Source organism: Primulina eburnea, chromosome 7, assembly GCF_022965805.1.
Source record: "Primulina eburnea isolate SZY01 chromosome 7, ASM2296580v1, whole genome shotgun sequence".
Classification (NCBI taxonomy): Eukaryota; Viridiplantae; Streptophyta; class Magnoliopsida; order Lamiales; family Gesneriaceae; genus Primulina; species Primulina eburnea.
In genome coordinates, this window is record NC_133107.1 from 32,440,347 (window position 1) to 32,467,297 (window position 26,951).

The window sequence follows — 26,951 nt, forward strand, 5'->3', positions numbered from 1 at the left end:
TGGGCTCTACAGGTGCTAACTCCAAATCATGCACATGGTACCTTGTTTCATGTGGCGTCACATATCTCGAGGCATATGCCACAACATGTTGATCTTGTATCAAAACACATACCGAACCATGTAAAGATGCATCAATATAAATAACAAACATCTTGTTCTCTGTAGGGATTGATAACACCGGTGCTGTCGTCAGTCGGTGCTTCATCTCGTGAAAATTTCTTTCACATGCCTCAGACCACTGAAATCACACACATTTATGAGTCAACTGTGTCAAAGGTCTAGCAATCTTTGAAAATCTTTCGATAAATCGACGATAATAACCTGTTAAACCCAAGAGACTATGGATCTTCGGTACAGATGTAGGTGAAAAACACTGCAACACGGCTTCGACTTTCGTTGGATCAACATAAATCCCATCTCTGGATATACTTCGACCCAAGAAAACCACTCGATCCAACCAAAACTCACATTTACTGAATTTGGCATACAACCGTCTATCTCCCAATACCTGTAATACTGAAAGCAAATGCCCTACATGCTTAGCCTCACTCTTGAAATATATAAATATATCATCAATAAACACAATAAAAAACTGATCAAGATAAGATTGAAATATCTTATTCATCAAACTCATAAACACAGCTGGAGCATTCGTCAACCCAAACAGAATAACTAAAAACTCATAATGCCCATATCTGGTTCTGAATGCTATCTTCTGAATATCTTCATCTCTAACTCGTACCTGATGATATCTTGACATCAAATCAATCTTTGAATTCACCGAGGTTCCCTGCAACTGATCAAACAAATCATCAATACGAGAGATGGGATATTTATTCTTAATTGTTACCTTATTCTGCTCTGATAGTCAATACAAAGCCGCATCGTTCCATCTTTCTTTTTCACAAATAGGACTGGTGCACCCTAAGGCAATACACTAGGATGAATTGTATCCCTTGTCCAGAAAGCTCGTAACTGGACTTTCAACTCTCTCAATTCTACTGATGCCATTCTGTAAGGAGCACAAGAAATAGAAGAAGTACCTGGCATCAACTCAATCCCAAACTCCACCTCATGGGCTGGTGAGAAGCTTGAAATCTTGTCGGGAAATACATTGGCGAACTCATCAACTACAAGTATCTCCTCTATTCCCACCTTCTTCTTCTTTTCGGTCACATCTACAGCATAAATGAGATAACTCTCATGGCCATACTCCAATAATCGAGACATCTGGATAGCAGATACCAATGGAACACAGGGACGAGAACCCATCCCATAAAAGGTCCAACGCTCTTTCTATCTGTATAAAAATATATTATCCGCAGCTAACAATCAACAGTCCCAAAATATCTCCTCAGCACATTAATTCCCACAATAAAATCAAAACCAGTAATCTCCAGAATAATCATATCAGATATCAGCTCGTAGCCCTCATAAGAAATAATAACATCTGATATCATTGATACGACTGCTATATCAACTGCAAAAGGTGTTGAAACAGAAAAAGGCATAGACAATGAAGACAGGCACATATGATATTCAACCACAAACTCTTTGATATAAAAGTATATGAGGCACTTGTATTGTAACGTCCCGAAAATTTGAAGGTGCACGTGAACCACATGCATGCAAATTATCAAATTTCTTATGTATTTTAATTAAATTATTTTTATTGCATGAAGTAATTATGGTAGCTATGTTTACATGTTTAAAATGTAATTTTCAACTAGAACGTATAAAACTGTGTTTTTAAAGGTTATTTTCGACGCGATCGAGGAACGGAGACGGGGACCGTAAAAGGGAAATATTTTTATTAAATAATTATTTTTAATTATTTAATACATGGGATATTTTATTTGGTATTTTCGAAAATGTCAACTTTTGAGATGTTTTCACGCACCGAGTCGTATTTTAAACTGGTAATCAATTTTCAATGAAAATAAGGATTTTGTGATAACTCAACTAATATTTTCACAAACTTTCTTTAACAAAATATTTTAATTATTATCTAAAGGGCCTAATGGGCTTAATATACTAAGTTAGTTGACCTAAACTTGTGCCATTTATTTATATATCAAATAAGCCCTAAAACCCTATACTTTTACAACTAAAACTCACGCCCACTTCTCCTAGGAGTCCTAGGGTCCTTCCATCAGCACATAAACACACACACACCACATGTACAAAGAGGCTTCCTTGTGAGTTTTTGGAAGGAAAATTCAGCAAGGTCTTCTGTCCACTAACGTTCCTCGCCTCGCAAGCTATTTTTCGTGCATGAAATACGTAAAAAGGCACACCTTAATCTTCATTCACTCATACTTCACACCATATTATATATTTTGATACTTGATTGCATGAAAAAGATGATACACTTTGTATATTTTCGTTTTTATAGCATAACATGAACAAAACTAGAGTTTTCATCTTTTAAAACTCTTGCTTATGATGCACAAAGAGGCTGTCATGGTATGGTTACTAAAAAGGACATTTTTACACATGTTTAAGAGTCCTTAGGCGCATGCTTAAGAGATGGACAAGGTAGGGTAACATGATGAATGAAAATTGGGATCAAATGGGGCTAGGGTTGAGTTTTTGGTCCTAGGCGAGGGAGGCTGCTAGCTGATATTTGGGATGAGTTCAAGGGTCCGAATGGAGACTATTCGTGGTCCTGAAGGGGCTGTGCAAGGGCTGAAAAGGGAGGACATAGGCTGCACATTTTTTTGGGTGGCTAGGGCAGGCAAGGGATCGGGTTTAGGGGTTGGGGATGCTAGGCTCGCTAAGTTCGTCCAAGAGTGTCCTAAGGGTTCAGTCTAGGTCCTAGGATGGCTAGTTAGGGGCTGGACATGGTGGTTAAGGGCTGGAGTTGAAAGAAGTAAGGGTTGGTACAAGCTTGCGTTTCGACCTAGAGCAAGGAAAGTTTAGCAGCTGGTCTAGGCTTGTGCAAGGGTTTAAAGGGCTTGATTGGGGTTGTATATGGTATGGTTATGCGCTAATAATCTATGGTTACAGTTTGGTACGATTTGGGTAAGTTTCGAGTTGAATCGGGTCAAAACCGAGACCTACACGTAAGTTTTAAAAACTAATTGGGAAATTAGTCGAGGAGCTTAAGTTTACGTCTAAGAAATATTTATGGGTGTATTTTAAGTTATTATATTTGGATGGAATGGGGTCGTCGTTTTTAGGTCTATGGATAATTGGGAAAGTTAGGGTTTTAGGATCAAAACGGTTATTTTACACCTGAAAAATGTTAGACGTCCTGGAAGTGCCCTAAATACTATAATGAATGTTACAATTTTTATGATATTTTATGATGAAAAACGATACTGCTAAAAGATGTGTTGCATGCTTGAGTTTAAGATAATAATGATATATATGCATGAATTCTATGAAAATAAGAAAAGTTGAAAGAGGTGACTTGATTGTGACATAAAAAGATATGATTACGGATATCGTCAGGGAAAAGGCTCCAGAAAGAGCTTGTCTATAGGAGAAGGCACCTGAGGGAGTCGGGATACGGGAAAAGGCTCAGAGGGAGCCCATTTACAAAAGAATGCCCCCAAAGAGAGGCCAACGATCGTATTTCCATTAAAATGATATGATGATATGTAAGGCCAATGCTCAGTTGATTGGTGAGAGTGTCGCTGATGTCCCCGCCGCTTGTATCATGATTATACGTAGATGGATCCATCAAACTACAGTTGATACGAAGTCACAATTAACAATCTGAATTCAATAAAATCGGAGATATAGTTGTTATGTTCACAATTAACGATATGTTATGTTATACAGGCCAAGGCTCATATGACCAAAATATGTAATGTTTTATTTTTTTAAAATCGTTAATTATTTAGTAATATCACGTTATTAAATCATGCATCATAGAATTTTGTTTCATGCCTTCTTTTACATATTCTTTTAAATGCAACACAAGAGCAATAGGCAGATTTTTCCTCTCAAAAAAATCAAGAAATTCAACAAAAACATATCTGTAACAACCTTGGTCAAAGGCATGGCGGTGAGTGGGGAGTGCAGTGCAACAGGAAAGAGTAAGGATCGGAGATATAGTTGTTGTTAGTCATACCTTGATAAATTAATGCTCTAAATTTCTGGGTCACAGTTCATCGACATTGTTTTCGTAGGTGGTGGTACTGGGCTCTAACTAGAAGTCAAACTGGATATTGTGCACAGACAGACAGAGGTGACAATGTCGTCAAAGCGTTGTGGTCGGTCAGCGGGACAAGGCACGACGGAGGTGGAAGTGGGACAGGCGTGCGTATAATTATTTTAGGACTTGTTTTCTCTTAAATTTCTCCAATTCCTATCTTTCTTGGTGAACATGGGATTTGACTTTTTTGGTCTCGCAGATGAGTCTAACAGCCATTGCAGAATTCAACCAGAACGACGACTCCAACAAAATATATGATTTTTTTTTTGTTTTTCGATTTCAATTTTTTTAAAAAGTATAATAACAACCTGATGTGATGCCACACAAGCGTCCAAGGTAACAAACCCTCTATATATATAGAACCAATATATATATATATATATAATTTGTGAGACGATCTCATAAGTTAATTTTGTAAGACGAATATCTTATTTAGATCACTAATGAAAAAATATTACTTTTTATGCCAAAATTATTACTTATTACTGTAAACATGAACATGATTAAATCATTCTATAAATAAAGATCCGTGAAACAGTCGAACAAGAGATCTACTAATATAAACTCTCACCTTTTATGTGATACATGATACTTATCTATACTATATATAAAGTAAAAGCACTTTATAGTCTCTCCTGACAAATCAATTTTTTTCTCCTAAAATAACTTTTTCCCATAATATCATTTTTTTAATGAAAAAAATACAATAAAATAAAATAAAAACCTCAAATATTAATTTTATAAATTATTTTAACTTCATAATATTTCACACAAAAAATTATTATTTATAAATAAATATTTATATTTTTTGAAAATTTGAAGAATTTTGGTGAAAAGTAGAAAAGTTCAAAATTGGTTAGATAGGGACCCGGGTCATTGTGCAAAAAATGTCCAGGTATAAAAGGGCAGGTAAATACTCTTTATTTTTTTAAATTTCTTCAATTTAGTTATGACCACCACATCGGAACTAAAATCAACAAAAAAAATTATAATTCTTGCATGGTTTAACTAAATTATCCCTAAATGAAGCTTTCGAATTGAATGGAAACAAAATGCCTCCCAATTCTTAATACTTTGACTAACAATATTCTTAGGTGACCAACTACCAAAATATTTACCCATCTAAGCATGAGGATTTGTTCCCCCATATATCTTGATCTCTGAAACGAACAAATAAGCGTGGTCTTATTTTTAGCTTGGTGCTAAAATAATTAGTAATCCTAAACTTCAGTTGTTCTCGTAGTAGCGGCGAGCGAAATGGGAACAGCCTAAACCGTAAAAACGGGGGTGCCCTGACTCATATTCCCTAACTCTATTGATGTGATGCTAGCGGAACCAAAACAAATACGAGACATTCTTGTAAAGCTCAAGAAGTAAACTCTCGTTTATACCATCATATTCCACAAAAATTTTCGAGCGAGTTCAAGGTTATGATCCCTTGAACATCTTTCTCAGATTGACTACCAAGGTTAGGAGGATCCAAGAGGTCTAGGTGGCCGGGCAGAGGGAGATTGGCCTACACTTTCGAGAAGTGGGAAGTCGGATGAAAGAGCATATTAGAGAGAGATTAAAATCAAATGTAAACAACTACATCTATATAAAAGGAAAACAAAATCATCGCCTTAGCTTAAGACTGAAAAAGTGATATGATATACCCTGAGATTTACTTAAATGTAGCAGATAACAGGGAGGCTCGAAAATTGATGTGTATTCGAATCATAGAAACCAGCGCCAGCTATTGTTAAGCATGGTAATTGATAGAACATATGATGAAAACAAGAAGTGGATGTCAAAAAGAATTTAAAAATCCATTAACTGATAAAAGGTTCTATTTGCAAATACAGTAGATAGAAGAAACAACAGAAACAAATGCCACTCAGAGAGCACAAAAGTAAATATCTCTCTTGATCCAAGTACTTGTTAGACCAATTTGCTTAAATCTTTATACTCATCAGCCTCGATAACCTTCCATCATAAAGACCCTTCTCAAACCGCACCTTGCCACAAAACCTTTCAGTATCAGTTGCTAGCAACCTCATATTCTCACCCCGATACGCCCCATTCACTGTCTTAACATGGCCTCCTATATGTGGAATGACCGTCTCCAGCTCCTCCTGACCCTCAAAACATGCTTATTCTCAAGCATTTCAATCTCCCCAACATATTTAACAATCACCTTCCTTATAACCCCTATCTGCTTGTTATATCCTTTATCCGCCAATTCCTTGCTCATCACCTTCACGACCCCCCCTCAAACAACCAATGATCCTTCCTATTCCTCTGTTCTTTTGCCTTTTCTTCTTCTTAATCAGTTCATGCAACGTTGATTCATTCTTCATCGATTTATTGTCATCTTTCTGCTTCTTGCTTTTTCCAATCTTACTCTCGAACTCTTCCTCATCAAACAACAATTTTAAACTATCTTTCTTCTTATGTGCATTCTTGGCTGATCAACCCAAACTAAGCATAATTTTTTTTATCGCCATCTTCCTCATTTTTCTCCAACATTCTCGATTTGTTTCCCTCTTAATTCTTCCCATCTGCACTAGCAGAATCCGCTGTTTCCATCATCTGCTCAGACCAATCTATTTGCCTCTGTGTCTCCCTCTCCTGCTTCTCCTCACCCGCAAGATCTGTCCTTGCTCTCTTATTCTTCATCCTCTCCTTGAACATTGTCTGGGAATCTCGATCAATGTAAGTGATGAACCAACCCTTGGGGTTTTTTCAACCTTACATTTCCCAGTTGGACCCAAATACTTAAAAAATTCAATCAAGGTAGCTCATCGAACACATGCATCTGGCGTTGGTGGGACTCGCTCATGCAATGACACTTGAACCCATTCTCATTGTGGCATTGTTTCAGGCACATCTGGCAGTACCATCAGAGTTTTTGCAAACCCTTGGCTTTGATTCGGTTTCCGATTGCTTTCGGGGTCAAGAATTTGATCTTCCTCATTGTAGAACAATGTCAGTTAACTGGTACAGCATAAAACAAATTAACGACAAACGTATATATCATTCCTAATTATTGAACAATACAATCAAAATAAACAAAAGAATCAAAATAAATTAAACAATTCCACAATCTCAACTAGCTAAACTCGTGTAAACTATCAACCAAGGCATACAAACACTAAACTATTCACATCTCCTGCTTTAAAACTAAACATAAAGGCTAAAAAATTTGTAAAACCTCTAATACAGTCTGGCATACAATTTAAGAATTTTGGGCGGGAGTCATAACTTTTAAATCCATACACCTATGAATTCAGGTTCGACCTTTGTCCAGGCATTTTGGGAATCTCGTAACACTTAAAGCACAAATATACAAAACCCTATTGTTCCCCAATTTCATATTGAGACGCGGTAGATTCTCCACTTTTGTATCTGATTTTGACCTTTTTCCCCTACCATACATTTTCCCCAACTTTTTTCTCAATACTACAATGTCCCTACAGTAACCCTCCATGAATTTGACCATTCGAAAAATGGATTAAAAGAGTGAGAATAACTTTTACAAAAAGAACATTGGTGATACCCCATAAGAATCCGGGTCATGGATGACCCAAGATATTAATTGGATAGCCCATATCAGAGCCAATATGCCAGGGTACTCTCCTCACTAACTGGGCATTGATTCTCCTCCTGAGTAATCAAAAGCCCAGGCTCTCATACATGTGCCAGGGAACTTCCACCCGGTCTACCTCAAGAATTGCACCGCACTCGAGTGTGATTGATACGGGCTGTCTAATATGTCAGAGCAACATGGGTTTGGAGTGTTCTAGAAGTCATCAGAAGCTATAGGATGGGCAACCGACTTGAGATACTTAGTAAGTGGCAGTGAAAATAAGGTACATACCTACATTTTCTCCTATAAATAGCAGGTATACATCTCATTTAATGATTCGGAAATCTTTGAACTTTCAAGCACTCACATATATTCGCTTGTGTTCATATTCAACCTGCTGACTTAAGAATAGGAGTGGCTACGTCGGACACTCCTTCGGCGCCCATTCACGAGTTCCTTTCTTGTTTGCAGTTGTTATCAAAGCGCCATTATCTTCACACAAATTCCTAAACATCAAATTATTGATTTGATCCGGTGGAGCCCCTTACCCAGCTCATCCATTTAACTAAGATCACATCATTGGCGCCATCTGTGGGAAAGTTGAGACTAAGGCATTGATATGGCTCCAACTAGAAGAACTAACCAGGACAATTCCCGGGCTCCTGGAGATGGTGCACATACTTCGGGACCAGGTGGTGTTCCTCCTACTGGACCTAACCTTGTTACTGTGACCCCGGAAGATCTGGCTCGGATGATAGCTGATGTAGTGAAAAAAGCTATGGCCCAGAAAGACCCCTCTCATCATGTTACCACTCCAGGGACGGAGCATGAGCAGGAGCAGGATCAAGGAAGAAGGGAGGAGGAGGAAGTGAGAGAGGAGGCTGGGGAATCTAGTGCTGGGTCCAAATCCCCAAATGTGGCGGAAGAGTTGTTGGAATTAAGATAGTAGATGAAGGTCTTAAAAGGGCAGTTGGAAAGCCGGGGTACTTCTCGGGTAATTGCCAAGGGATGCCATTTGCTGAAGTCATTGTCCGGGAACCTCTTTCCGGGAACTTCAAATCTACCAAAGTGAAAGATTACGATGGAAATGCAGACCCCGAGGAGAACCTGGCCAGGTTTTAAAATATGGCCATGTTACACTGATCGAATCAAGTGTAAGGTGTTCCTGACAATGTTGATGGATTCTGCTCAAAGATGGTTCGAGGGATTGGCTCCTCAAAGTATTCATTCCTTCAAGGACTTCCAGAAGGTGTTTTCAAACCATTTTAGCAACAGCAAAAAGTATAAAAAGACTGCATTTAGTCTTTTTGAAGTCAAGCAGAGTCGGGAGGAGAGTTTGAGGGCTTATATAAGGAGATTTAATAGAGTGGCTGATGTGATCAATTAACGTATCAAGAGTGTTTAGAGGGGAGGGGGGGGGGGGAGGGGTTGAATAAACACTCACAATTAAAACTGATCTTTTCGAATTTTGAGTTCAGTTTGGTGACAAACTGATTCTCGGAATCTTGTTGGTCAATGACAATCAGTTAAACTAAAGTAGTTGAGGAAAGCAACTGACTAAAAGATAGAATACAAAACTGAAATAAAATACACAAGGATTGTTTCTGGATATTCGGAGATTTCAATTACTCCTACGTCACCCCTTCTATCTCAAGGATAGAATTTCCACTAAAAGACTTTGATCGAATACAAGGTTTGTACTGACCCACTTCAGTTTGGACTTATCACTGCCAAAAACTGAAACTCTTAGTATGACAAAATATTCTCAGTGCGTAACTGATCTTAGCACTATCGAATTTAGCGATTATTACAAAGTGCTAGTGAGCTGAAATTGTAGCCTTAACTGCTACGAATAAATAAAGTACGAGTGAGCTAAGATTTTGGCAGAATAACAGCAAGCTATGAATAGAGTAATCTCTTTGTTGTTCAGCTGTTCTTCTGTCATATTTATAAGCTTCCCTTCCAACGGTAACTTGAGATATATTTGAATCTTTGTATCCATTGATTGCCACTTCATTATTCCTTGGTAATTGTTTGCTTCATTTATTGTCGGCTATCTTAACTGCAATGCGTTGTTCTAAGCTGTATTGATTGAAGTGCGGCGTTTCATATTCAGTTGCAGTCTTCTCTGTCTCTTTTTCGGTTGAATGTTCTTTCCCGAGACATGTTTAGTTGAAGGATGCTTAACTTAAAATCATACGGCTGAATGTATTATCTGTCAGTTGACGTGTTCCAGTTTTGTTGGTGAGGAGAATAACTGAAATGCGTTTCAGTTGCGTAGATTAGTTTACTAGATTCAGTTGCTGAGTTCAGTTTATTCTATCAGTTGCTGAGTTCAGTTTACTCGATCAGTTGCTGAGTTCAATTTACTCGATCAGTTGGTTCGTATTTTCAGTTGGTTCATATTTTGTCAAACGCAGGAATTTAGTTTCCAACAATTTCCCCCTTTATAGTGTTTGACAAAACTAAGTAAATAATAACTGAACGTCTGAACTCATTGTAGATAAAATAAGAGATTGATCAACTGAATAATGAACTACACGAATCTGTAGAGATTTTTCTTCAACGAGAAGATTTCTTTTGTTGTTCTATAATCTCTTTGATCTCTTACCCCTTTTTGTCAAACACATCCAGCTTCATAGATAGTCTTCGAACGTCAGTGGAAAGAATTTTGACATCTGAGGAGATACTTGAGACAACAGTTTGTAAAGAAGTATGCAGCAATTCTATTTTATTAGAAACAGAAGATTCCAATCGCTCAACTCGTTTGTTGATTATATCTTGAGTTGTAAAGAGACTTTGAGCTAATCCTCTGTTATTTTTCATTTCATCCACAGTGCGGGTAAGAGACTCCATGTTTGCTTGAATGGCTTTTAGTTTTGCTGAATCAAATTCCATTGAAGAATCCAATTTGACAGCATGAGAAAGTTGTGTGGATTGAATTCTCTTGATTTCAGTAATCATCTGCTGCATATTGTGCTGCATATTCTGGATTTCTTCAAGGACAAGATCCATTTCTGTGGATTGAAGAGGAGATGACTGATCAGATGTTCTTGGTTCATGTGAAACTTGATCAAAGACTACCATGGTCCTATCAGATAGTATCGTTTCAGGAACAGTTTGTGCTGGAACATCTGTTTCAGTTACTGCTACTTGGACTGGAGGAGATGAAGATTGATGTTGATAAGCAATTGGGCTTTCCTACTGAATAAGTCCTTTCCTGCTGAATAAGATCTTCAGTGAGAGGGTCATGAACTGATATTCGTGCTGGTTCATCAGTTGGAAGTTTTTCAGAAGGAATCAACAATGCCTCCATATTTTCAACAATCTGTTGATTTGGTGATTGAGTAGGCACCACTGTTTTCTCCTTTAGTTCAGAATCAGCAGGCTGAACTGGTGCTTCTGTTGAGATAGGAACCTCTTGAGTGATTTGATCAGTTGAGTGATCAACTTCTTCAGAAATGGATTCACTAATAATAGATTCTGTCACCACTGCTTGAATAATTTCATCAATGTTGGCAAAATTCAACTCAGCTTCAAAGTACAGCTGATGTTCCACAGCAGATGATTGTGGCACATCCTGAATTGTTTCTTCAGTTGTAACAATAGTTTGTTCTGAGGGTGGCTCTTTCTGCTGAGAGGAGGGTTCTTCTTCTTCAGAGGCTTCCTCAGGAAGAACTAACTCCTGATTCATTTCCCACATTTTTATATGAGCTTACAAGCTAGTAAGATCTGTATCTAGCTGAGTGATCACAGCTCGATCATTTTAAGCAGTTGGATTGGTGGGATTGTAGTTTGCCTTCAATTTCTCAAGCAGTTGAGATAGCTTTTTAGCTCGAATTTGGTCAAAAAAATAGATTTTCCTCTCCAAAGCCTGAACAATTGTGGCAGCTTTGACTATCTTGAGGACAATGGCTTCCAGTTTGATAAACTTGTTCAGCTGGGATTTCTTTTTCAGCTGCTTAGCAAAAATTTGAGTTCTGTAAGTGGTCCAAGCATCATAGGATTGAAGTTTTGATGCTGCAATATTATTGACCTGTTCCCAAACAAGGTCAATATGAGTTTGAATGGAATTGGATGGCCTGGGCTCTTCAATCAATTTGCCTTTGCCTTTTTCAGTACTGAGGATGTGTGGAATTTCCAATCCAGTACGAGTAGTATCCACCAGTTCTGTAATCTTTATACCTTTGGGTCTGGCAGGTGCTAGAATAGTAGGTGTATTGATATGAATTAGAGGAGCTTTGATCCTAACTGTTTCCTTTGTTGCATCAGCTGAGATTCTGGTGGGATGAACTTCAGGGGAACTGCTTTGATAGGCTGTTGGGCATTTGAAGATTTCAGCCTTTCAGTAGGAATATATTCTGCTGTGGTTGGTAATTTTGTCCTTTGTGTTCTTGGTTTCTTTGCAACTTTTGTAGAGGGCGTCTTCTCGGAATCAGATTCACTAATATTCAATTTTCTTTTAACTGTCTTCAGTTGAGCCAATGTCTTGGCCTGGTTAACTGATTTGGGAGCAGCCTGTTGCATCCCAATCTCCTTCTTGATCTCTACAAACTGATCAGGAGAGATATCGAATTGAGTCTTGGGTGGCAGAACATTCTTCCCATTGAAAATTTTGAATTTAGATAATCGCTCGGAATCATCAGCCACCAACCCTTTGACTTTCATTAAATAGCTTAGCGGCACTGCAAATCCTTTGGATTGCTTGGTGGAGGAAAACATATTTTTCAAGATACTGAAAATGAGTTGCTTCCAATTGAATTTTCTTCCAGCCATAATAACCGTAATAGCTTGAAACTTTTCCAAAGTCAGGGCAGCATACGATCCTGCCTTAGCCAGTAGCCCTTTGGCTACAATATCAGCCAGCAACTGAACCTCATGCTTCAGTTTCTTCTTAGGATAGGAAACTTTGATTTTCCGTCCATCAGAAGAGAGTGCAGTTTGAGTTTCTTCAATATCTGATGCTTTAACATCAGCAAGTTGTACTAATCCATCAGAAGGTAATGAAAAGATTTCTCCGAAAGAATCTTCAGAAATGGTCACCAACTGACCATTGACAGAGGAAATAATGCTTCCATCAGGATTGATATATCCATTTGAGTAGAGATCCTGGAGTTCTTTTGGGTAAATTTCCTGCGAGGATTGTCCCCAAAACATCCTGAGACCAGCATATTCAATCTTCAGAAAGACGTTCTTAACATCAGCTTCTTGAACTGATAAAACTGAGTCAAAGTCAATGGCCATAGCGTTCAACATGTGAGCTGGGATTTGATTCACCATTTCGAAAGATAAAATGATCTGATTTTCGCAAAAGATAAGCTCTGGAATTAGTATGCTCTTAGGAACTGATTGTATGTTTAAGAAAGTAAACTGAATTGAAGCGGGCATAGGACATTTGTACGTGATTGTTCAAATTTGGGACACGTGTCAGTCCATTAAAAATTTGAATAAAAATGTGTGTACGTGTGTTATAAGCGTGTGTGCAAAAAATGAACGGTTTAAAATAGGCCATGTTACGAAATTGCAGTCACATCAGTTGATTTGGAATATAATATGTTTTTAATTTGTTAACTTATATGAGAAGATTTGTAAAATATCCAGCTGAACAATCAGTTGGGAAACTGATTCATTTCAGTTGAGAATTCACAAACAATTGTCTTCTCAGTTAACCTCTTAAAAACTGATATCCCCCCTTAATCGGTGCATAGAATAATTAAAGTGACGATATAAAATAAATTTAAAGGTCAAAAAGATTAGCGTTTGCTGAAACATTGACGGCCCTTCAGCTTCAAGGATATTCAGCTATAAATAGAAGTAAAACGGTTATTTTCAGTCATATTTGTGAAAATATTCAAGACAAAAAGAATGGCAGATACGAGTAGCTCGAGTGCTTCGTCGTTTGCTCTGGAGACCAGGAAGGCTGATATAGAAGATGAAGTCTTCTATAAGAGTCTTCACTACTGGGAAAAGTTACAGAAGCTTGAGTTCCTGTATAATACTGGAGAGGCTACCACTCTCAAACTGGTGGCAGAGTTGAGAAAAGTGCGGGAGCAATTGAACATAGCTGTGTGGGTGGATGTCTTTAAGGATGGTCAAATCTACCAGCTAATGCTTCGAAAGGAGCTGAAAATCCTTAAGCGCATAGCTGATTCTCAGAGCTTTGTCAAGACATCTACTGGACCTTTATCCGCTTGGTTGAAAATGTGGGTAAGTGTTGTAGAGGAAAAATATGATGATGTAATTCGTGCAAACGTTTATGGTTATGAAGTATTTATATGTGCTTAACTTTGTTCTTCTCTTTCTGCAAATGATAAATTTCATCAGTTGTTATATATGAATTGCGAATTTAAACAGATGAACTGATGAAAGACTAACTGATATAAGTTGACTTATGAACTAAAGTCAGTTAAGCATTAAGTAATAGATGACAAACTGATACCAGTTGATAATTAACAACTGATAAATAAAAAGTCTGGGTAAAATAGGAAAAACGCTTCGGTTGACTTGAGACTCTTTGGTTTCTTCAACATTTAATGTCATCTGCCTATAAATAAGACGAGAGAGATAAAATGTGAGACAATAACAGTTAAATATGTCGGATTCAAGTAATTCTGATGCATGCAGCAGTACGCATGTTCATGTTACTGAACAATCAAGGCTTTATTTAGAAGAGTTGAAGAAAAAGATTGAAGAATATGTTTTGAAGAAAGTGATGTGAACATCGTTCAAAAATCATGATTTGCAGAGGATAAGTAGTAATGGTGCTGCTCCTTCTCATGCTCAAGCAGCAACAGTAAGAAGATATATTAATCGTTTTGAAGTTAGGCATGTTACAGACCTGGTTGATGACAATGTTCTGTTACATGCAATGCTATGGAAGGAATGTCATGTGATTGAGAATATTTCTATAACTGAATCATTTTCTAGAATCCGAATGTATGAGTTGAATGATTAGATTATAGAATGGCAAGATTCAGTTGGTTCTGAGATTTCTTTTGTAAGATGGAATCGATTTTATTCTTAATAAATTATCATTTTCGATTTGTTGTTGTGTTCTTATTTTCTGCAAATATTTTATTAGTAAAACAGGATCGATAATAATTTTAAGACAAGTCAATTAAACCAAGAATATTTTGAAAGTGAGAAAACTTAGTCTCGGGTAATGGTTTGGTGAACATGTCAGCTGTTTGTTGCTCAGTTGAAATATACTCCAGTCTAATGTCCTTCTTCAAAACATGATCTCTAATGAAGTGGTGCCTGACATCTATATGCTTGGTCCTTGAGTGAAGAACTGGATTATAGGTGATGACAATTGTGCTCGTATTGTCACAAAATATGGGCGATTCATTTGTAATTACTCCATAATCTCTCAGTTGTTGCTGAATCCAGATCAGTTGTGCACAACAACTACCAGCAGCAAGATATTCTGCTTCAGTTGTTGAGGTAGCTATGGATGTCTGCTTTTTGCTAAACCAAGAGATCAGTATGTCTCCTAAAAATTGACAAGATCCACTTGTACTTTTACGATCAAGCTTACATCCTGCATAATCTGCATATGAATATCCAACTAAATTGAAAGTAGAGTCTTTAGAATACCATAACCCAACATTTTGTGTACCCTTAAGGTATCTCAAAATTCTTTTATCAGCTGAGAAATGTGATTGCTTAGGATTTAATTGAAATTGATATTCCCCCTGATCAGTGTCCAATTTTACTGATGAGCTCATGGGAGTATTTGCAGCTGAACTTGATTCCATGCCAAATTTCTTCAGCAGCTCCTTTGTATATTTAGTCTGACTGATGAATATACCAGTCTCTAGTTGCTTCACTTGCAGTCCAAGAAAGAATGTCAGTTCACCCATCATGCTCATTTTGAACTTTTCCTGCATCAACTTAGCAAATTTCTCGCATAATTTGGGGTTAGTTGACCCAAATATGATATCGTCAACATAAATTTGAACAAGTAAAATGTGATTATTCTTGAAAATTTAAACAAGGTCTTATCAACTGATCCAACAGAAAAATTATGATCAGTTAGAAATTTTGAAAGAGTTTCGTACCAAGCTGTGGGAGCTCGATTAAGACCATATAAGGCTTTGTTCAAATGATACACATGATCAGGAAAGTTGTGATTTACAAAACCTGGGGATTGTTCAACATATACTTCCTATTGTAGTTGACCGTTCAGGAATGCACTCTTTACATCCATCTGATAGAATTTGAAGTTCTTGAATGAAGCATATGCAAGGAATATTCTGATAGCTTCCAGTCTTACAACTGGTGCATATGTTTCATCATAATCAATTCCTTTTTCTTGCCTATATCGTTGTGCTACTAGTCTCGCTTTATTGCGCACAACTGAACAATCTTCGTTCAGTTTGTTCCTGTACAACCATTTTGTACCTATAATAGTTTTTGAAATTGGTCTTGGAACTAAGTTCCAGACATTGTTATGAGTGAACTGATTTAGCTCTTCTTGCATTGCATTTACCCAGTTAGGATAAAAAAGAGCTTCATTAGTTTTCTTCGGTTCTAGTTGTGAAACAAAAGCTTAATAGATAAATAAATTTAGCATTTGATTGCGAGTTCTTACTGGATCAGATGGATTTCCTATTACCAATTCAGGTGGATGTGATTTTCTCCGTCCATACTCAGTATTTGTTGTATCAGCAATTTCTTCAGTTGGTAACTGAATGTCATCAGTTTGCTCTATCAACTGATCATTAGGAATGGCTTCTGGTTCAACTGATTGATCTAACACTTCTGGTTCGGGTGTTTGGAGGTTGTTTTAATTTATATGATTGTTTCCTTCATCATTATCCTCCAAACTGATATCTGTAAATCGATCGACTAGCTCAACTTGATCAGTTGGTTTATCAGTTAATTCAGTTTCATCGAAATCAACATGAGCAGATTCTTCAACATTTAGGGTTTTCTTGTTGAAGACTCTATAAGCTATACTAACTGATGAATATCCAAGAAATATTCCTTTTGCAGATTTAGCATCAAACGTTTTTAAATAATTTTTACCATTATCAAGAATAAAACATCTGCAGTCTAATATTTTGAAATAAGTAATTATACTTTTTATTCCATGTCAGATCTCATATGGTGTTTTCATATGATTTTTATTAATAATTGATCTGTTCTGAGTGTAACACGCAGTGTTTACTGCCTCTGCCCAAAATCTTTGAGAAATACCAGAATCAGCAAGCATCGTTCTAGCAGCTTCTTTAAGAGTCCGATTTTTCTTTCAGCTACACCATTTTGCTGAGGAGTTCTGGCTGCTGAGAGCTCATGCTTAATTCCAGCATTTTCTAGGAAATTTGAAAGAGTTTGATTGATGAATTCAGTTCTCGATCAGATCTGATTTGATCAATTCCAACTGATTTTTCATTTAAAAGTCTTTTGAAGAGCTTTATTATAAGTTGCGATGCAGTATGGTCTTTAGATTTGAGAAAAATGACCCAAGTAAATCTTGAAAAATCATCTACGACTACCAAGTTGTATTTCATTCCTCCTAAACTCATGACTGGTATAGGACCAAAGAGATCCATGTGCAACAGTTCTAAGCATCGGGATGAAGATTTACCGCCCTTGTTTTTAAAAGAGGATCATATTTGTTTACCATACTGACATGCTGAGCAAAGTTTTTCTTTTGAAAAGTCTATTTTGGGCAAACCAGTTACAAGTTCATGTTTACTCAGATAGGCAATGGATTTGAAGTTTAAATGATTTAGTCTCTTATGCCACAACCAGTTTTTAGATGATTTGGAAGCAATAAAACAAACTGGTGCATAAGTTTGATCATTCCAACTGACTTTATATGTGTTTCCACAACGTTTGCCAGTTAGTATGATTTCATCAGTTGAAGTTTTGACTGAACATGAGTTTTTGTCAAATTGTACTAAAAATCCACTGTCGCATAACTGACTGATGCTAATCAAGTTATACTTCAGGTTTTCTACTAATAAAACATCTTTAAAAGTAAAGTTACCATGGATAAGCTTACCCTTACCCACAGTTCTACCTTTGGAATTGTCCCCGAAAATGATGTTTGGACCACTGTATTTGATCAGTTGAGATAACACACTTGCATATCCTGTCATATGTCACGAACATCGACTGTCCAAATACCATATTGAGTTCTTGTTTGTACCTGTTACCTGCAATCACACACACAATATAACTTGATACCCATATCTATTTGGGTCATGAGCTGATTAGTCCCTTAGGAACCCACACTTGGATTAGTCTAACAGACTTTCCAGTAGCTGTATTCAAAATTGTTTTTCTCGGCTTTTGTGTGCTTGATGTGTAGTGTACAGATGATACATTATGTGTTTTAGCTTTATTCAACTGATTGTTCAGTCTATATCTCTTCTGAACTGGCTTGCAGTTATAGTAATTGAAATAGCTATTCGAATAGTTTTTGTGAAACCTCTTTCATGACTGACTTTGTGAATCAGTTGAGAATTTTTTACTATAACCAATCCCATATCTTCTAGCCTTACTCATATTCTTAGTAGGTTGCTCAATCATTTTACTGGGCACAATTTGTTCTTGTACCACTGTTGCTTTGACAAAGTGAATGTATTTCCCTTTGTCTATTTTTAGCTTTGGTTGAGTGTCATTTGGATATATTTCTCCTTGAGTGTTGAATCCTAAACCAGTTTTATCAGAAACTGATTTTTGTGAATTCTGCATCTCATTCAGTGCAGTAGATGACTTGTTCCAAGACTGAATGAGCTCAGTCTGTTTTGAGTTTTCAAGAATCAACTTCTGGATTAATGACTGATTTTTATCGCTCTCTGCTTTTAGCTCAGCAATTTCCCTTTTTAGACTCAAGCTATCAACTGATTCATCAGTTTTGGTTTTATTGTCTGTGGGAGCTGTTTGCTTTGCTTTGATTTTTTCAAATGATGATGCAAGCTTTTGATACTCATTTACCATGTCATGTAGTGTTAGAATGAGTTCTTCTCGTGTGAAATCAGTTGAGCTGAAATCAAATACCTGTTGGCTAGATGATTCTTCTTCTACATCATTTGCCATCAAGCACTTGACTTCCTCATCATCACTAGAGCTGCATGAGCTTTCTGGTTCTGACTCCTCAGTATCAGTTTCTGCCCATTTGGATTTGTTTTCTTCAGCTAAGAGTACCTCATGTTTCTTTCTGAAGGACTTCTTATCTTCCTTGGGTCTTCTTTTGTGCTCATAAGATTTTTTTCTTCTATAAGTTGAGCCTTGACTGTCCTTCTTGGGTTTAGGACAATCAACAATAAAGTGACCTGATTTGCCACAGTTGTAGCAGACATTTGATTCATCTTTGGAGCAATTCCTTGGGTATGGCTTCAGAACCTTCCAAATTTTTTGATGAACAATGACATAGCATCATTGCTCAACTGATCAACAGATTTATCGACTGAACTGATTGGTTCTGTTCTGACAGCAGCTAGAGTAGTTGTGGCTGTAGGAGTAGATGATTCTCCTTCTCTGGTTTGCAGCTCAAATTCATAAGCCTTTAAATCAGCAAAGAGATCATGAAGTTCAATCTGGTTCAGATCTTTGGACTCCCTCATTGCCATGGTATTGACATCCCATAACTTTGGAAGACCTCTCATTATCTTCAGTGCAATATCTTTGTTGGTATAAACTTTTCCGAGTGCATTTAACTCATTGATGATACTGCTTACTCTTTCATCATACTCGTGCATTGATTCTACTGCTTTCATTTTGATGTTATCAAACTTTTGAACAACAACAGAAAGTTTATTTTCTTTGGTTTGATCATTTCCTTCACACAGCTGGATCAGCTTTTCCCAAATTTCTTTGGCTGTCTTACACATCTTTATTTTGCTGAAGGTTGCTTTGTCCAGCTTCTTGTACAAAATGTCTTTAATCACATTATCAAGATTTGCTTTTCTTTTATCTTCAGTTGTCCATTCATCTATGGGCTTTTCTATTCTTTGTGGTGCCCCTTCTGTTATGGCAACTGCTGTGTTTGTTTTCAGAATCTTCATGGGTCCATCAGTTATGACATACCACATGTCATCATCTTGTGCAGCTAAATGAGCCTGCATTCTGATTTTCCAATCATCAAATTCTTCTATGGAGAACATAGGAATTTTGTTGAATGAAGTCATGCTAGCAAGTTTATAGATCAAAAGTATTCAAGAACAAGATTCACCTGCTCTGATACCACTTGATATGATCGATTAACGTATCAAAAAGGTTTAGAGGGGGGGGGGGGGGGTTGAATAAACACTCACAATTAAAACTGATCTTTTTGAATTTTGAGTTCAGTTTGGTGACAAACTGATTCTCGAAATCTTGTTGGTCAATGACAATCAGTTAAACTAAAGTAGTTGCGGAAAGTAACTGACTGAAAGATAGAATACAAAACTGAACTAAAATACACAAGGATTGTTTCTGGATGTTCGGAGAGTTCAATTACTCCTACGTCACCCCTTCTATCTCAAGGATAGTATTTCCACTAAAAGACTTTGATCGAATACAAAGTTTGTACTGACCCACTTCAGTTTGGACTTATCACTGCCAAAAACTGAAACTCTTAGTATTACAAAATGTTCTCAGTGCGTAACTGATCTTAGCACTATTAAATTTAACGATTATTACAAAGTGCTAGTGAGCTCAAATTGTAGACTTAACTGCTACGAATAAATAAAGTACGAGTGAGCTAAGATTTTGGCAGAATAACATCAAGCTTTGAATAGAGTAATCTCCTTGTTATTCATTTGTTCTTCTGTCATATTTATAAGCTTCCCTTCCAACGGTAACTTGAGATATATTTGAATCTTTGTATCCGTTGATTTTCACTTCATTATTCCTTGGTAATTGTTTGCTTCATTTATTGTAATGAGGCGTTTTAACTGCAATGCGTTGTTCTAAGCTGTATTGATTGAAGTGCGGCGTTTCATATTCAGTTGCAGTCTTCTATGTCTCTTTGTCGGTTGAATGTTCTTTCCCGAGACATGTTTAGTTGAAGGATGCTTAACTTAAAAGCATACGGCTGAATGTATTATCTGTCAGTTGGCGTGTTCCAGTTTTGCTGGTGAGGAGAATTACTGAAATGCGTTTCAGTTGCGTAGATTAGTTTACTAGATTCAGTTGCTGAGTTCAGTTTACTCGATCAGTTGCTGAGTTCAGTTTACTCGATCAGTTGGTTCGTATTTTCAGTTGGTTCATGTTTTGTCAAACGCCGGAATTTATTTTCCAACAGTGGCTCTCGATGTTCCCACATGTGCCACCGAGACAAAGACAACTGCCTTCACCCAGGGTTTAAGGGAGGGTAAGTTCTTTCGATCATTAACCAAGAAGGTGCCCGGGGATTTTGAGGACTTATTATCTCAGGTAGAAAAGTACATTAACATGGGGGAGGCACAAAAGCAGAAAAGTGAAGCGGGGAGGAAGGAGAGGAGAGACCGGGTGGTAAAGCCCGAGGAGAGATGGCTGAGGAAGATCAGTCAGGGGAATTTTTCGCATCACGTGCCCTTGAAGGTTATCCGGGATCGGGAGGTCCAGGAATGTAGTAGGGATTTGTTACCGTCTCAGCAGATCGTAAGTCCTGAGAAGAATGGATTTTGTACAATTCACGGAGTATGCTACCATAATACTGAAAGCTGTAAAACCTTGAATAGAGACTATGTCCCCCCTCTGCCCAGGGACATAACCAATCCAACAAGAGGTCGAGAGTGCCACCTTGGACTTCTGGGCAACCAGGACCCAGCAGTCGGGGAGATTCGAGGAGTGCCCCAAGAAGCGATGCTGGTAGGAGGAGAGAGCCGGAGCCTGAAGGGAAGAAAGCTTCGCCCTCCGTGGCGGGGTTAATAAAGATGATATCAGGAGGCTCCACTGATGGAGACTCCAACCGGGCAAGGAAATCGAGAAGTAGGAGGGATTGCATGGAAGTGGAAGGGATGAGGGGGAGTGAGGCGGTGATCAGTTTCGGCCCTGAAGATTTAAAAGGGGTAAATCTACCCCATAATGATGCCCTAGTTATCTAAGCCCGGGTGGCAAATTATGTTATTCTGAGAGCCTTCATGGACTCGGGCAGTTCTGTGAATGTTATCTTTAAGGATGCCCTGGTGCAGATGGATTTGCAAGTATTTCAGCTGGAGACCATGGAGACGACACTTTTTGGCTTTGCTGCCATGTGGTTTATCCAAAAGGGGAGATTGTCCTGCCATTGACTTTGGGCTCCCGGGATCTTAAGAAAACAGTGATGGCAACTTTCAATGTACTGGATTCCCCATCATCATATAACATCATTCTGGGCCGACCGGCCATAAATGAACTGAGGGCCGTGGCATCGACCTACCACCAAAAGATCAAGTTTCCTGTGGGAGCTCGGGTGGGTGAAGTCCGGGGAGATCAACCTTATTCTCGGAAATGTTACCTGGAAGCAGTCCGGGTGGACCAGAGTAAAGCCAAGAAGGAGGGGAAGAAAGCAAGAATTGAGGAGATAGGAGGGAGAGTAGTGGAAAAGGGTGAGGTGCATTTTGTGGCTGAGAAAGATCATGAGATAATAGAAGTTGGGCCAGGCAAGCAGATCCGAGTGGCTCGAGACCTCAATTCATCCACCCGGGTCAGTTTAATCAACTGTTTAAAAACTAATATTCATGTTTTTGCCTGTCCCAATAGAAATTGACAGGGATCTCACCCCTGACATCGGAGCATCACTTAAATATTCTCCCGAGATCTCACTCGATGAAGCAAAAGAAGAGGCATTTTGGTCCTGAGAAGGAAAAAGTTATTGACGAACATGTGAGAGATCTGCTGAAGGCCGGCCACATTGGGGAAATTCAATTTCTTACCTGGCTCTCGAATGTGGTATTGGTGCGAAAGTCCACGGGAAAGTGGAGAATGTGTGTGGACTTCCGGGACCTCAATAAAGCCTGCCCCAAAGTACATTATCCCTTGCCCGGGATTGATCAATTGGTAGATTCCACCTCGGGCTATGACTTGCTGAGCTTCATAGATGCTTACTAGAGGTACCATCAAATCCCCTTGGCCAAGGATGATCAAGATAAGGCCAGCTTTATCATCTCGGCAGGTACGTTTTGTTACGTTATAATGCCTTTCAGGTTGAAGAATGCCGGGGCCACTTACCAGTGTCTTATGAACAAAGTCTTTGAGAAGAAGTTGTGCCGGAATGTGGAAGTTTATGTGGATGATATTCTGGGCAAGTCTAAAGAGGTTGCGGAATTCATTGCTGATTTGGAGGAAACTTTGCCACTCTGATGCATTATGGAATCAAGCTCAACCCTGCCAAGTGTATCTTTGGCGTTAAGAGTGGCAAGTTTTTGGGTTTGATAATGACAAACCAGGGAATTGAGGTGAATCTGGAGAAAGTCAAGTCTGTACTATGCATGCCATCTCCCCGATCTGTCAAAGAAGTAAAGAAGCTGACCGAGAGAATTTCTTCTCTTTCTCGATTTATATCTCGGTCAGCACACAGAAGTTACCCGAGAAGTGTAACATGTTTCTCTTTGGCAAAAATGGCTGCTTCTTTATCAGAAGCCAGTACCCGAGAAGTGTTGCATGTTTCCCGACTAGTCCTCTCCTCAGAGGAAGAAATATTGCCAGCATCCGAGGACTCTTGGATGACACCCCTGATCAAAATCATTATAAACAATGAATTACCTGAAGACAAAGCCCGAGCCCAGAAGATAAAGAGATAAGCTCACAGGTTTATTCTCTTAAATAATTTCTTGTACAGGAAATCATTCCAGAGACCTCTATTAAAATGCTTACCTGCGGAGGAAGGGGATTATGTCCTCCGGGAAATTCATGAAGGGTGCTGCGGTGAACATCTTGGAGGAATATCTTTGGCCCGAAAGACAATGCTTGCCGGATTCTAGTGGCCAACTATTAGCCAGGACTCTTCCCGTGTGGTACGGGCTTGTGAGGGTTGTCAACATCATTCAAATTTTCAGCACAGCTTGGCCACTCTTATGAAGCCTATCTGGGCATCTTGTTCTTTTGACCAGTGGGGTATGGACATAGTCTGTCCTTTTCCTATTGCTCAGGCTCAAAAGAAATTTTTGTTGGTAGCTGTGGACTATTTTTCCAAGTGGGTGGAAGCCGAGCCCTTGGCCAAGATCACTGAGCAAGAAGTCTTGAAGTTTCTGTGGAAGAACATAGCATGCCGATTTGGAGTACCCAGAAGACTGATATCAGATAATGGAAGACAGTTTCAGGGCAAAGAGATTACATCTTGGTGCCGAGAAATGAAGATCACTCAATCTTTCACCTCTGTCTCTGTTGCATATCCTCAAGCTAATGGCCAAACAAAAGTTGTGAATAGGATTCTTGTACAAGTATTGAAAACTAGGTTGCAAGGTAAAGAAAAAGATTGGGTCGAGGAATTGCCTAGTGTTCTTTGGGCGTACAGAACTACTCCCCGAGCACCTGCTCAAAAACTACCTTCAACTGGGTATATGGTTCTGAAGCAGTTATTCCAGTGGAAATTGGGCAATCATCTGCCTGGGTAGAATCTTACCCAGATTGGACCTTATAGAGAAGATAGATCAAGCATTGATTAGAATGGAAGCATATCGAGGCCGGGTTATGAATTTGTATAACAGGAAAGTCCGAGTCCGAGACTTCAAAGTAGGAGATCTGGTCATGAAGAAAGTCAATCCAGCTGGGGATGTTGGAAAGCTAGAAGTTCGGTGGGAAGGGCCTTATAAAATAACTCGGAGGGTTAGCTCGGGAGCTTTCTATCTTGAAGATGCCCAATGACGTTCTCTCAAAAGGCTTTGGAATGTATTTAATTTAAAGAAGTATTATGCTTGACAGATTTAATTTTATTCGAAGATATAATGAAGGATCTATTTTCTGAGAGAAGTATTGTGCATCTAATTGTTATTCACCTGGGAGGTACAAAGCCCCGGTTATTTAAAAAGCCCAGGGCACTACACCCTATCTCGGGGGCTCGGGGAACCACACCTCGACCATTAAAATCCCAGGGCACTATACCCTGGATAGGGAACTGTATCTAGACCATTAAAAGACCAGGGCAGTACACCATGGCTCGGGGAACCACATCTCGACCATTAAAAGCCCAAGGCACTACACCCTGGCTCGGAGAACCACACCTCGACCATTAAAAGTCCAGGGCACTACACCTGGCTCGGGGCACTACACCTCGACCGGTCCGGTCCAAATCTCGAGATGTGCTCCTCTGCCCAGTTTTTGCACTTTGGTTATACATACAAAGGCTTTACACCCGGCTTTAAGGCTTTTACATCTCGGTCATTTGCCAAGAATGGGGTATTTTATGTATTACATGATCAAAATCCCGATTAATTATTTGAAGTTACCGGTTAGTTCTCAACACTTCAAAAATTTTCCGATTATCTGCATCATGCAGTTCTATTATCCGGGTTTTAAAGATATATCACAAGCACAATGGATGAAATGAATACATTTTTATTAAAAGCCCGAAGGCAGGAATTACAAAGACAAAATAAGAAGAAAAATACAATCCTACTCTAAGTCTATTGGATCGGACCCTGGCTGTTATTCTTGGGCCTCCTCCTTCTCTTCTTCGCCCTCCTTAGGAAGGGATGCTATGGCATGACCGAAATCCGAGAAATCTTCCTTATCCTCGGGTATAAGCACGGCTTCTTCGAATTGTTGCCGACACTTGTCGAAACCGGTCTGGAAGAGAGGATAGGCCCGGTTTTCAACGACCTTCTTGAACTCAAGAGACTGGAGGAAGGAGGCTTGCCACTTATCTTTATTATACTCAGCCAGGGCCATGGCACTTTCGGCTTTCTCTGCCCAGAGTTGTTGCACTTTTACCTGCTCGGATAGAGAATGATTCCTCTACTCCAAGACAGATATAGAGCCTCGCAGATTCTCCCCTTGAACAAAGACCTCAGTGATGTCCTCTTTGGCCTTGTCCAGTGCAGAGCGCAAGCTGGCCACTTCCTCTTTGTAGGTGGCTTGAGCCCGGGACAATTCCTCTTGTAGTTTCGCTTGAGTATCCTGGAATTGCTGAGCTCGATTGTTGGAAATAGTGGCTGTAGCAGCAACCTCCTTGAAGGCCGAGATCATCAGTTGAGCAGCCTGCTCAAAGCAAGTTAGTAAAAAAAAGAAAAGGAAAGAAGAAGAACTTACAGCCAAGAGCTTGTTGGAACCTTCAAAAAGCTTGGCAGAAGGCCGGGAACTCTTCAAGTGAGCCTCCTCGTCAGGAGTAAGGAGCTGCTTAAAGAGCCTAAGCCCTGTGACCGAAGCTCCCTCCTCAAAAATATTGACCCGGGGAGGCTGACCGGAAATGAGGGGTTCTTGAGTAAGCTGTTGACGGGGAGGGATGGTTGATTGAGGTGCTTGAGAAGAGCCTGGCCTTCCTCTTGATTACCCTTGACCAGGATAATCTTTGGGCTTGTGAGAGCCTTTCGCTTCCTATGGATGAGAGGGACGTAGTCTTCTGAATCCTCTCGGGATTCATCTCGAGTCGCCTCCTCCTCTTGTTGAGTCTCAACCCGAGTCAATTCAGCATGCCGAGCAGCCTCCTCCTCGGCCTTTTTCTTCTTTTCAGCCGCGGCCTTCCGGGCTGCCAGCTTTTTCTCCTTTGCCGCCTTCTCAGCCGCCCACTTCTTTGAAAAGGCTTCTTGCATTTCGATTTTATCTGCACAAGAACAGAAATGTTAGTATGATTACGATTTAGAAACTGAAGTGTAAAAGAAAGTACAGAAAAGGAGAAAAATTACCGAGTTGGGCGCCCGAGCTAGCCACCTCGTCAATTACCCGATCTATTGGGTCCTCAGCTCGGGCACTCAACCTGTACGCCACAAGATTCTCCTAAGAAATAAGGGTGGAGGAAATATTTTTGGCCTCCAACAAGTCTTGGCTTCGGGTGTAGAATTCCTCAAGTTTATAAGCTTGGCGAAGGGTAGGTTGAACAGGAAGAGAAGGGAGAAAACCGGAGAGATAGGAGAGAGGGACCGAGAGTTGAATGAAAAAATATCTTCCTTTCCATCCTTTTTGGGAAGAAGGGATGTCATCAAGGAATTGGGCATTAAGCAGGGCAGAAAGAGAGAAGGCATTGTCTCCGAGTCTGCACACAAAATAGTAATGGAGAATGAGGGGGTTAATTACAAGATTGTGCATTTTAAAGAATAAATAGGCAGAAGCCATTATGCAGAAAGAGTTAGGATGGAGTTGATTGATGGGCACACCAAAAAACTT

The 26,951-nt window shown here is 39.1% G+C and overlaps 1 protein-coding gene and 1 pseudogene across 1 annotated transcript; one reads left to right on the plus strand and one right to left on the minus strand.

The window, feature by feature from the left end:
• Positions 1-6,031: 6,031 nt before the first annotated feature.
• On the minus strand, positions 6,032-7,456 carry LOC140836216 (KIN17-like protein; annotated as a pseudogene).
• A 14,519-nt stretch (positions 7,457-21,975) lies between these two features.
• On the plus strand, positions 21,976-22,994 carry LOC140835880 (uncharacterized). Its single transcript, XM_073201290.1, has 3 exons — positions 21,976-22,294; positions 22,405-22,618; positions 22,838-22,994. The coding sequence occupies exons 1-3, from the start codon at positions 21,976-21,978 to the stop codon at positions 22,992-22,994; spliced, it is 690 nt and encodes a 229-aa protein (XP_073057391.1).
• Positions 22,995-26,951: the final 3,957 nt, after the last annotated feature.

Coding starts and splice junctions, on each gene's coding strand:
- LOC140835880 (XM_073201290.1), top strand. CDS start 21,976: ATGGCAACTTTCAATGTACTGGATTCCCCATCATCATATAACATCATT. Junction 22,295..22,404: donor GATAATAGAAGTTGGGCCAG/GCAAGCAGATCC, acceptor AGAAATTGACAG/GGATCTCACCCCTGACATCG. Junction 22,619..22,837: donor TCCACGGGAAAGTGGAGAAT/GTGTGTGGACTT, acceptor AATGCCTTTCAG/GTTGAAGAATGCCGGGGCCA.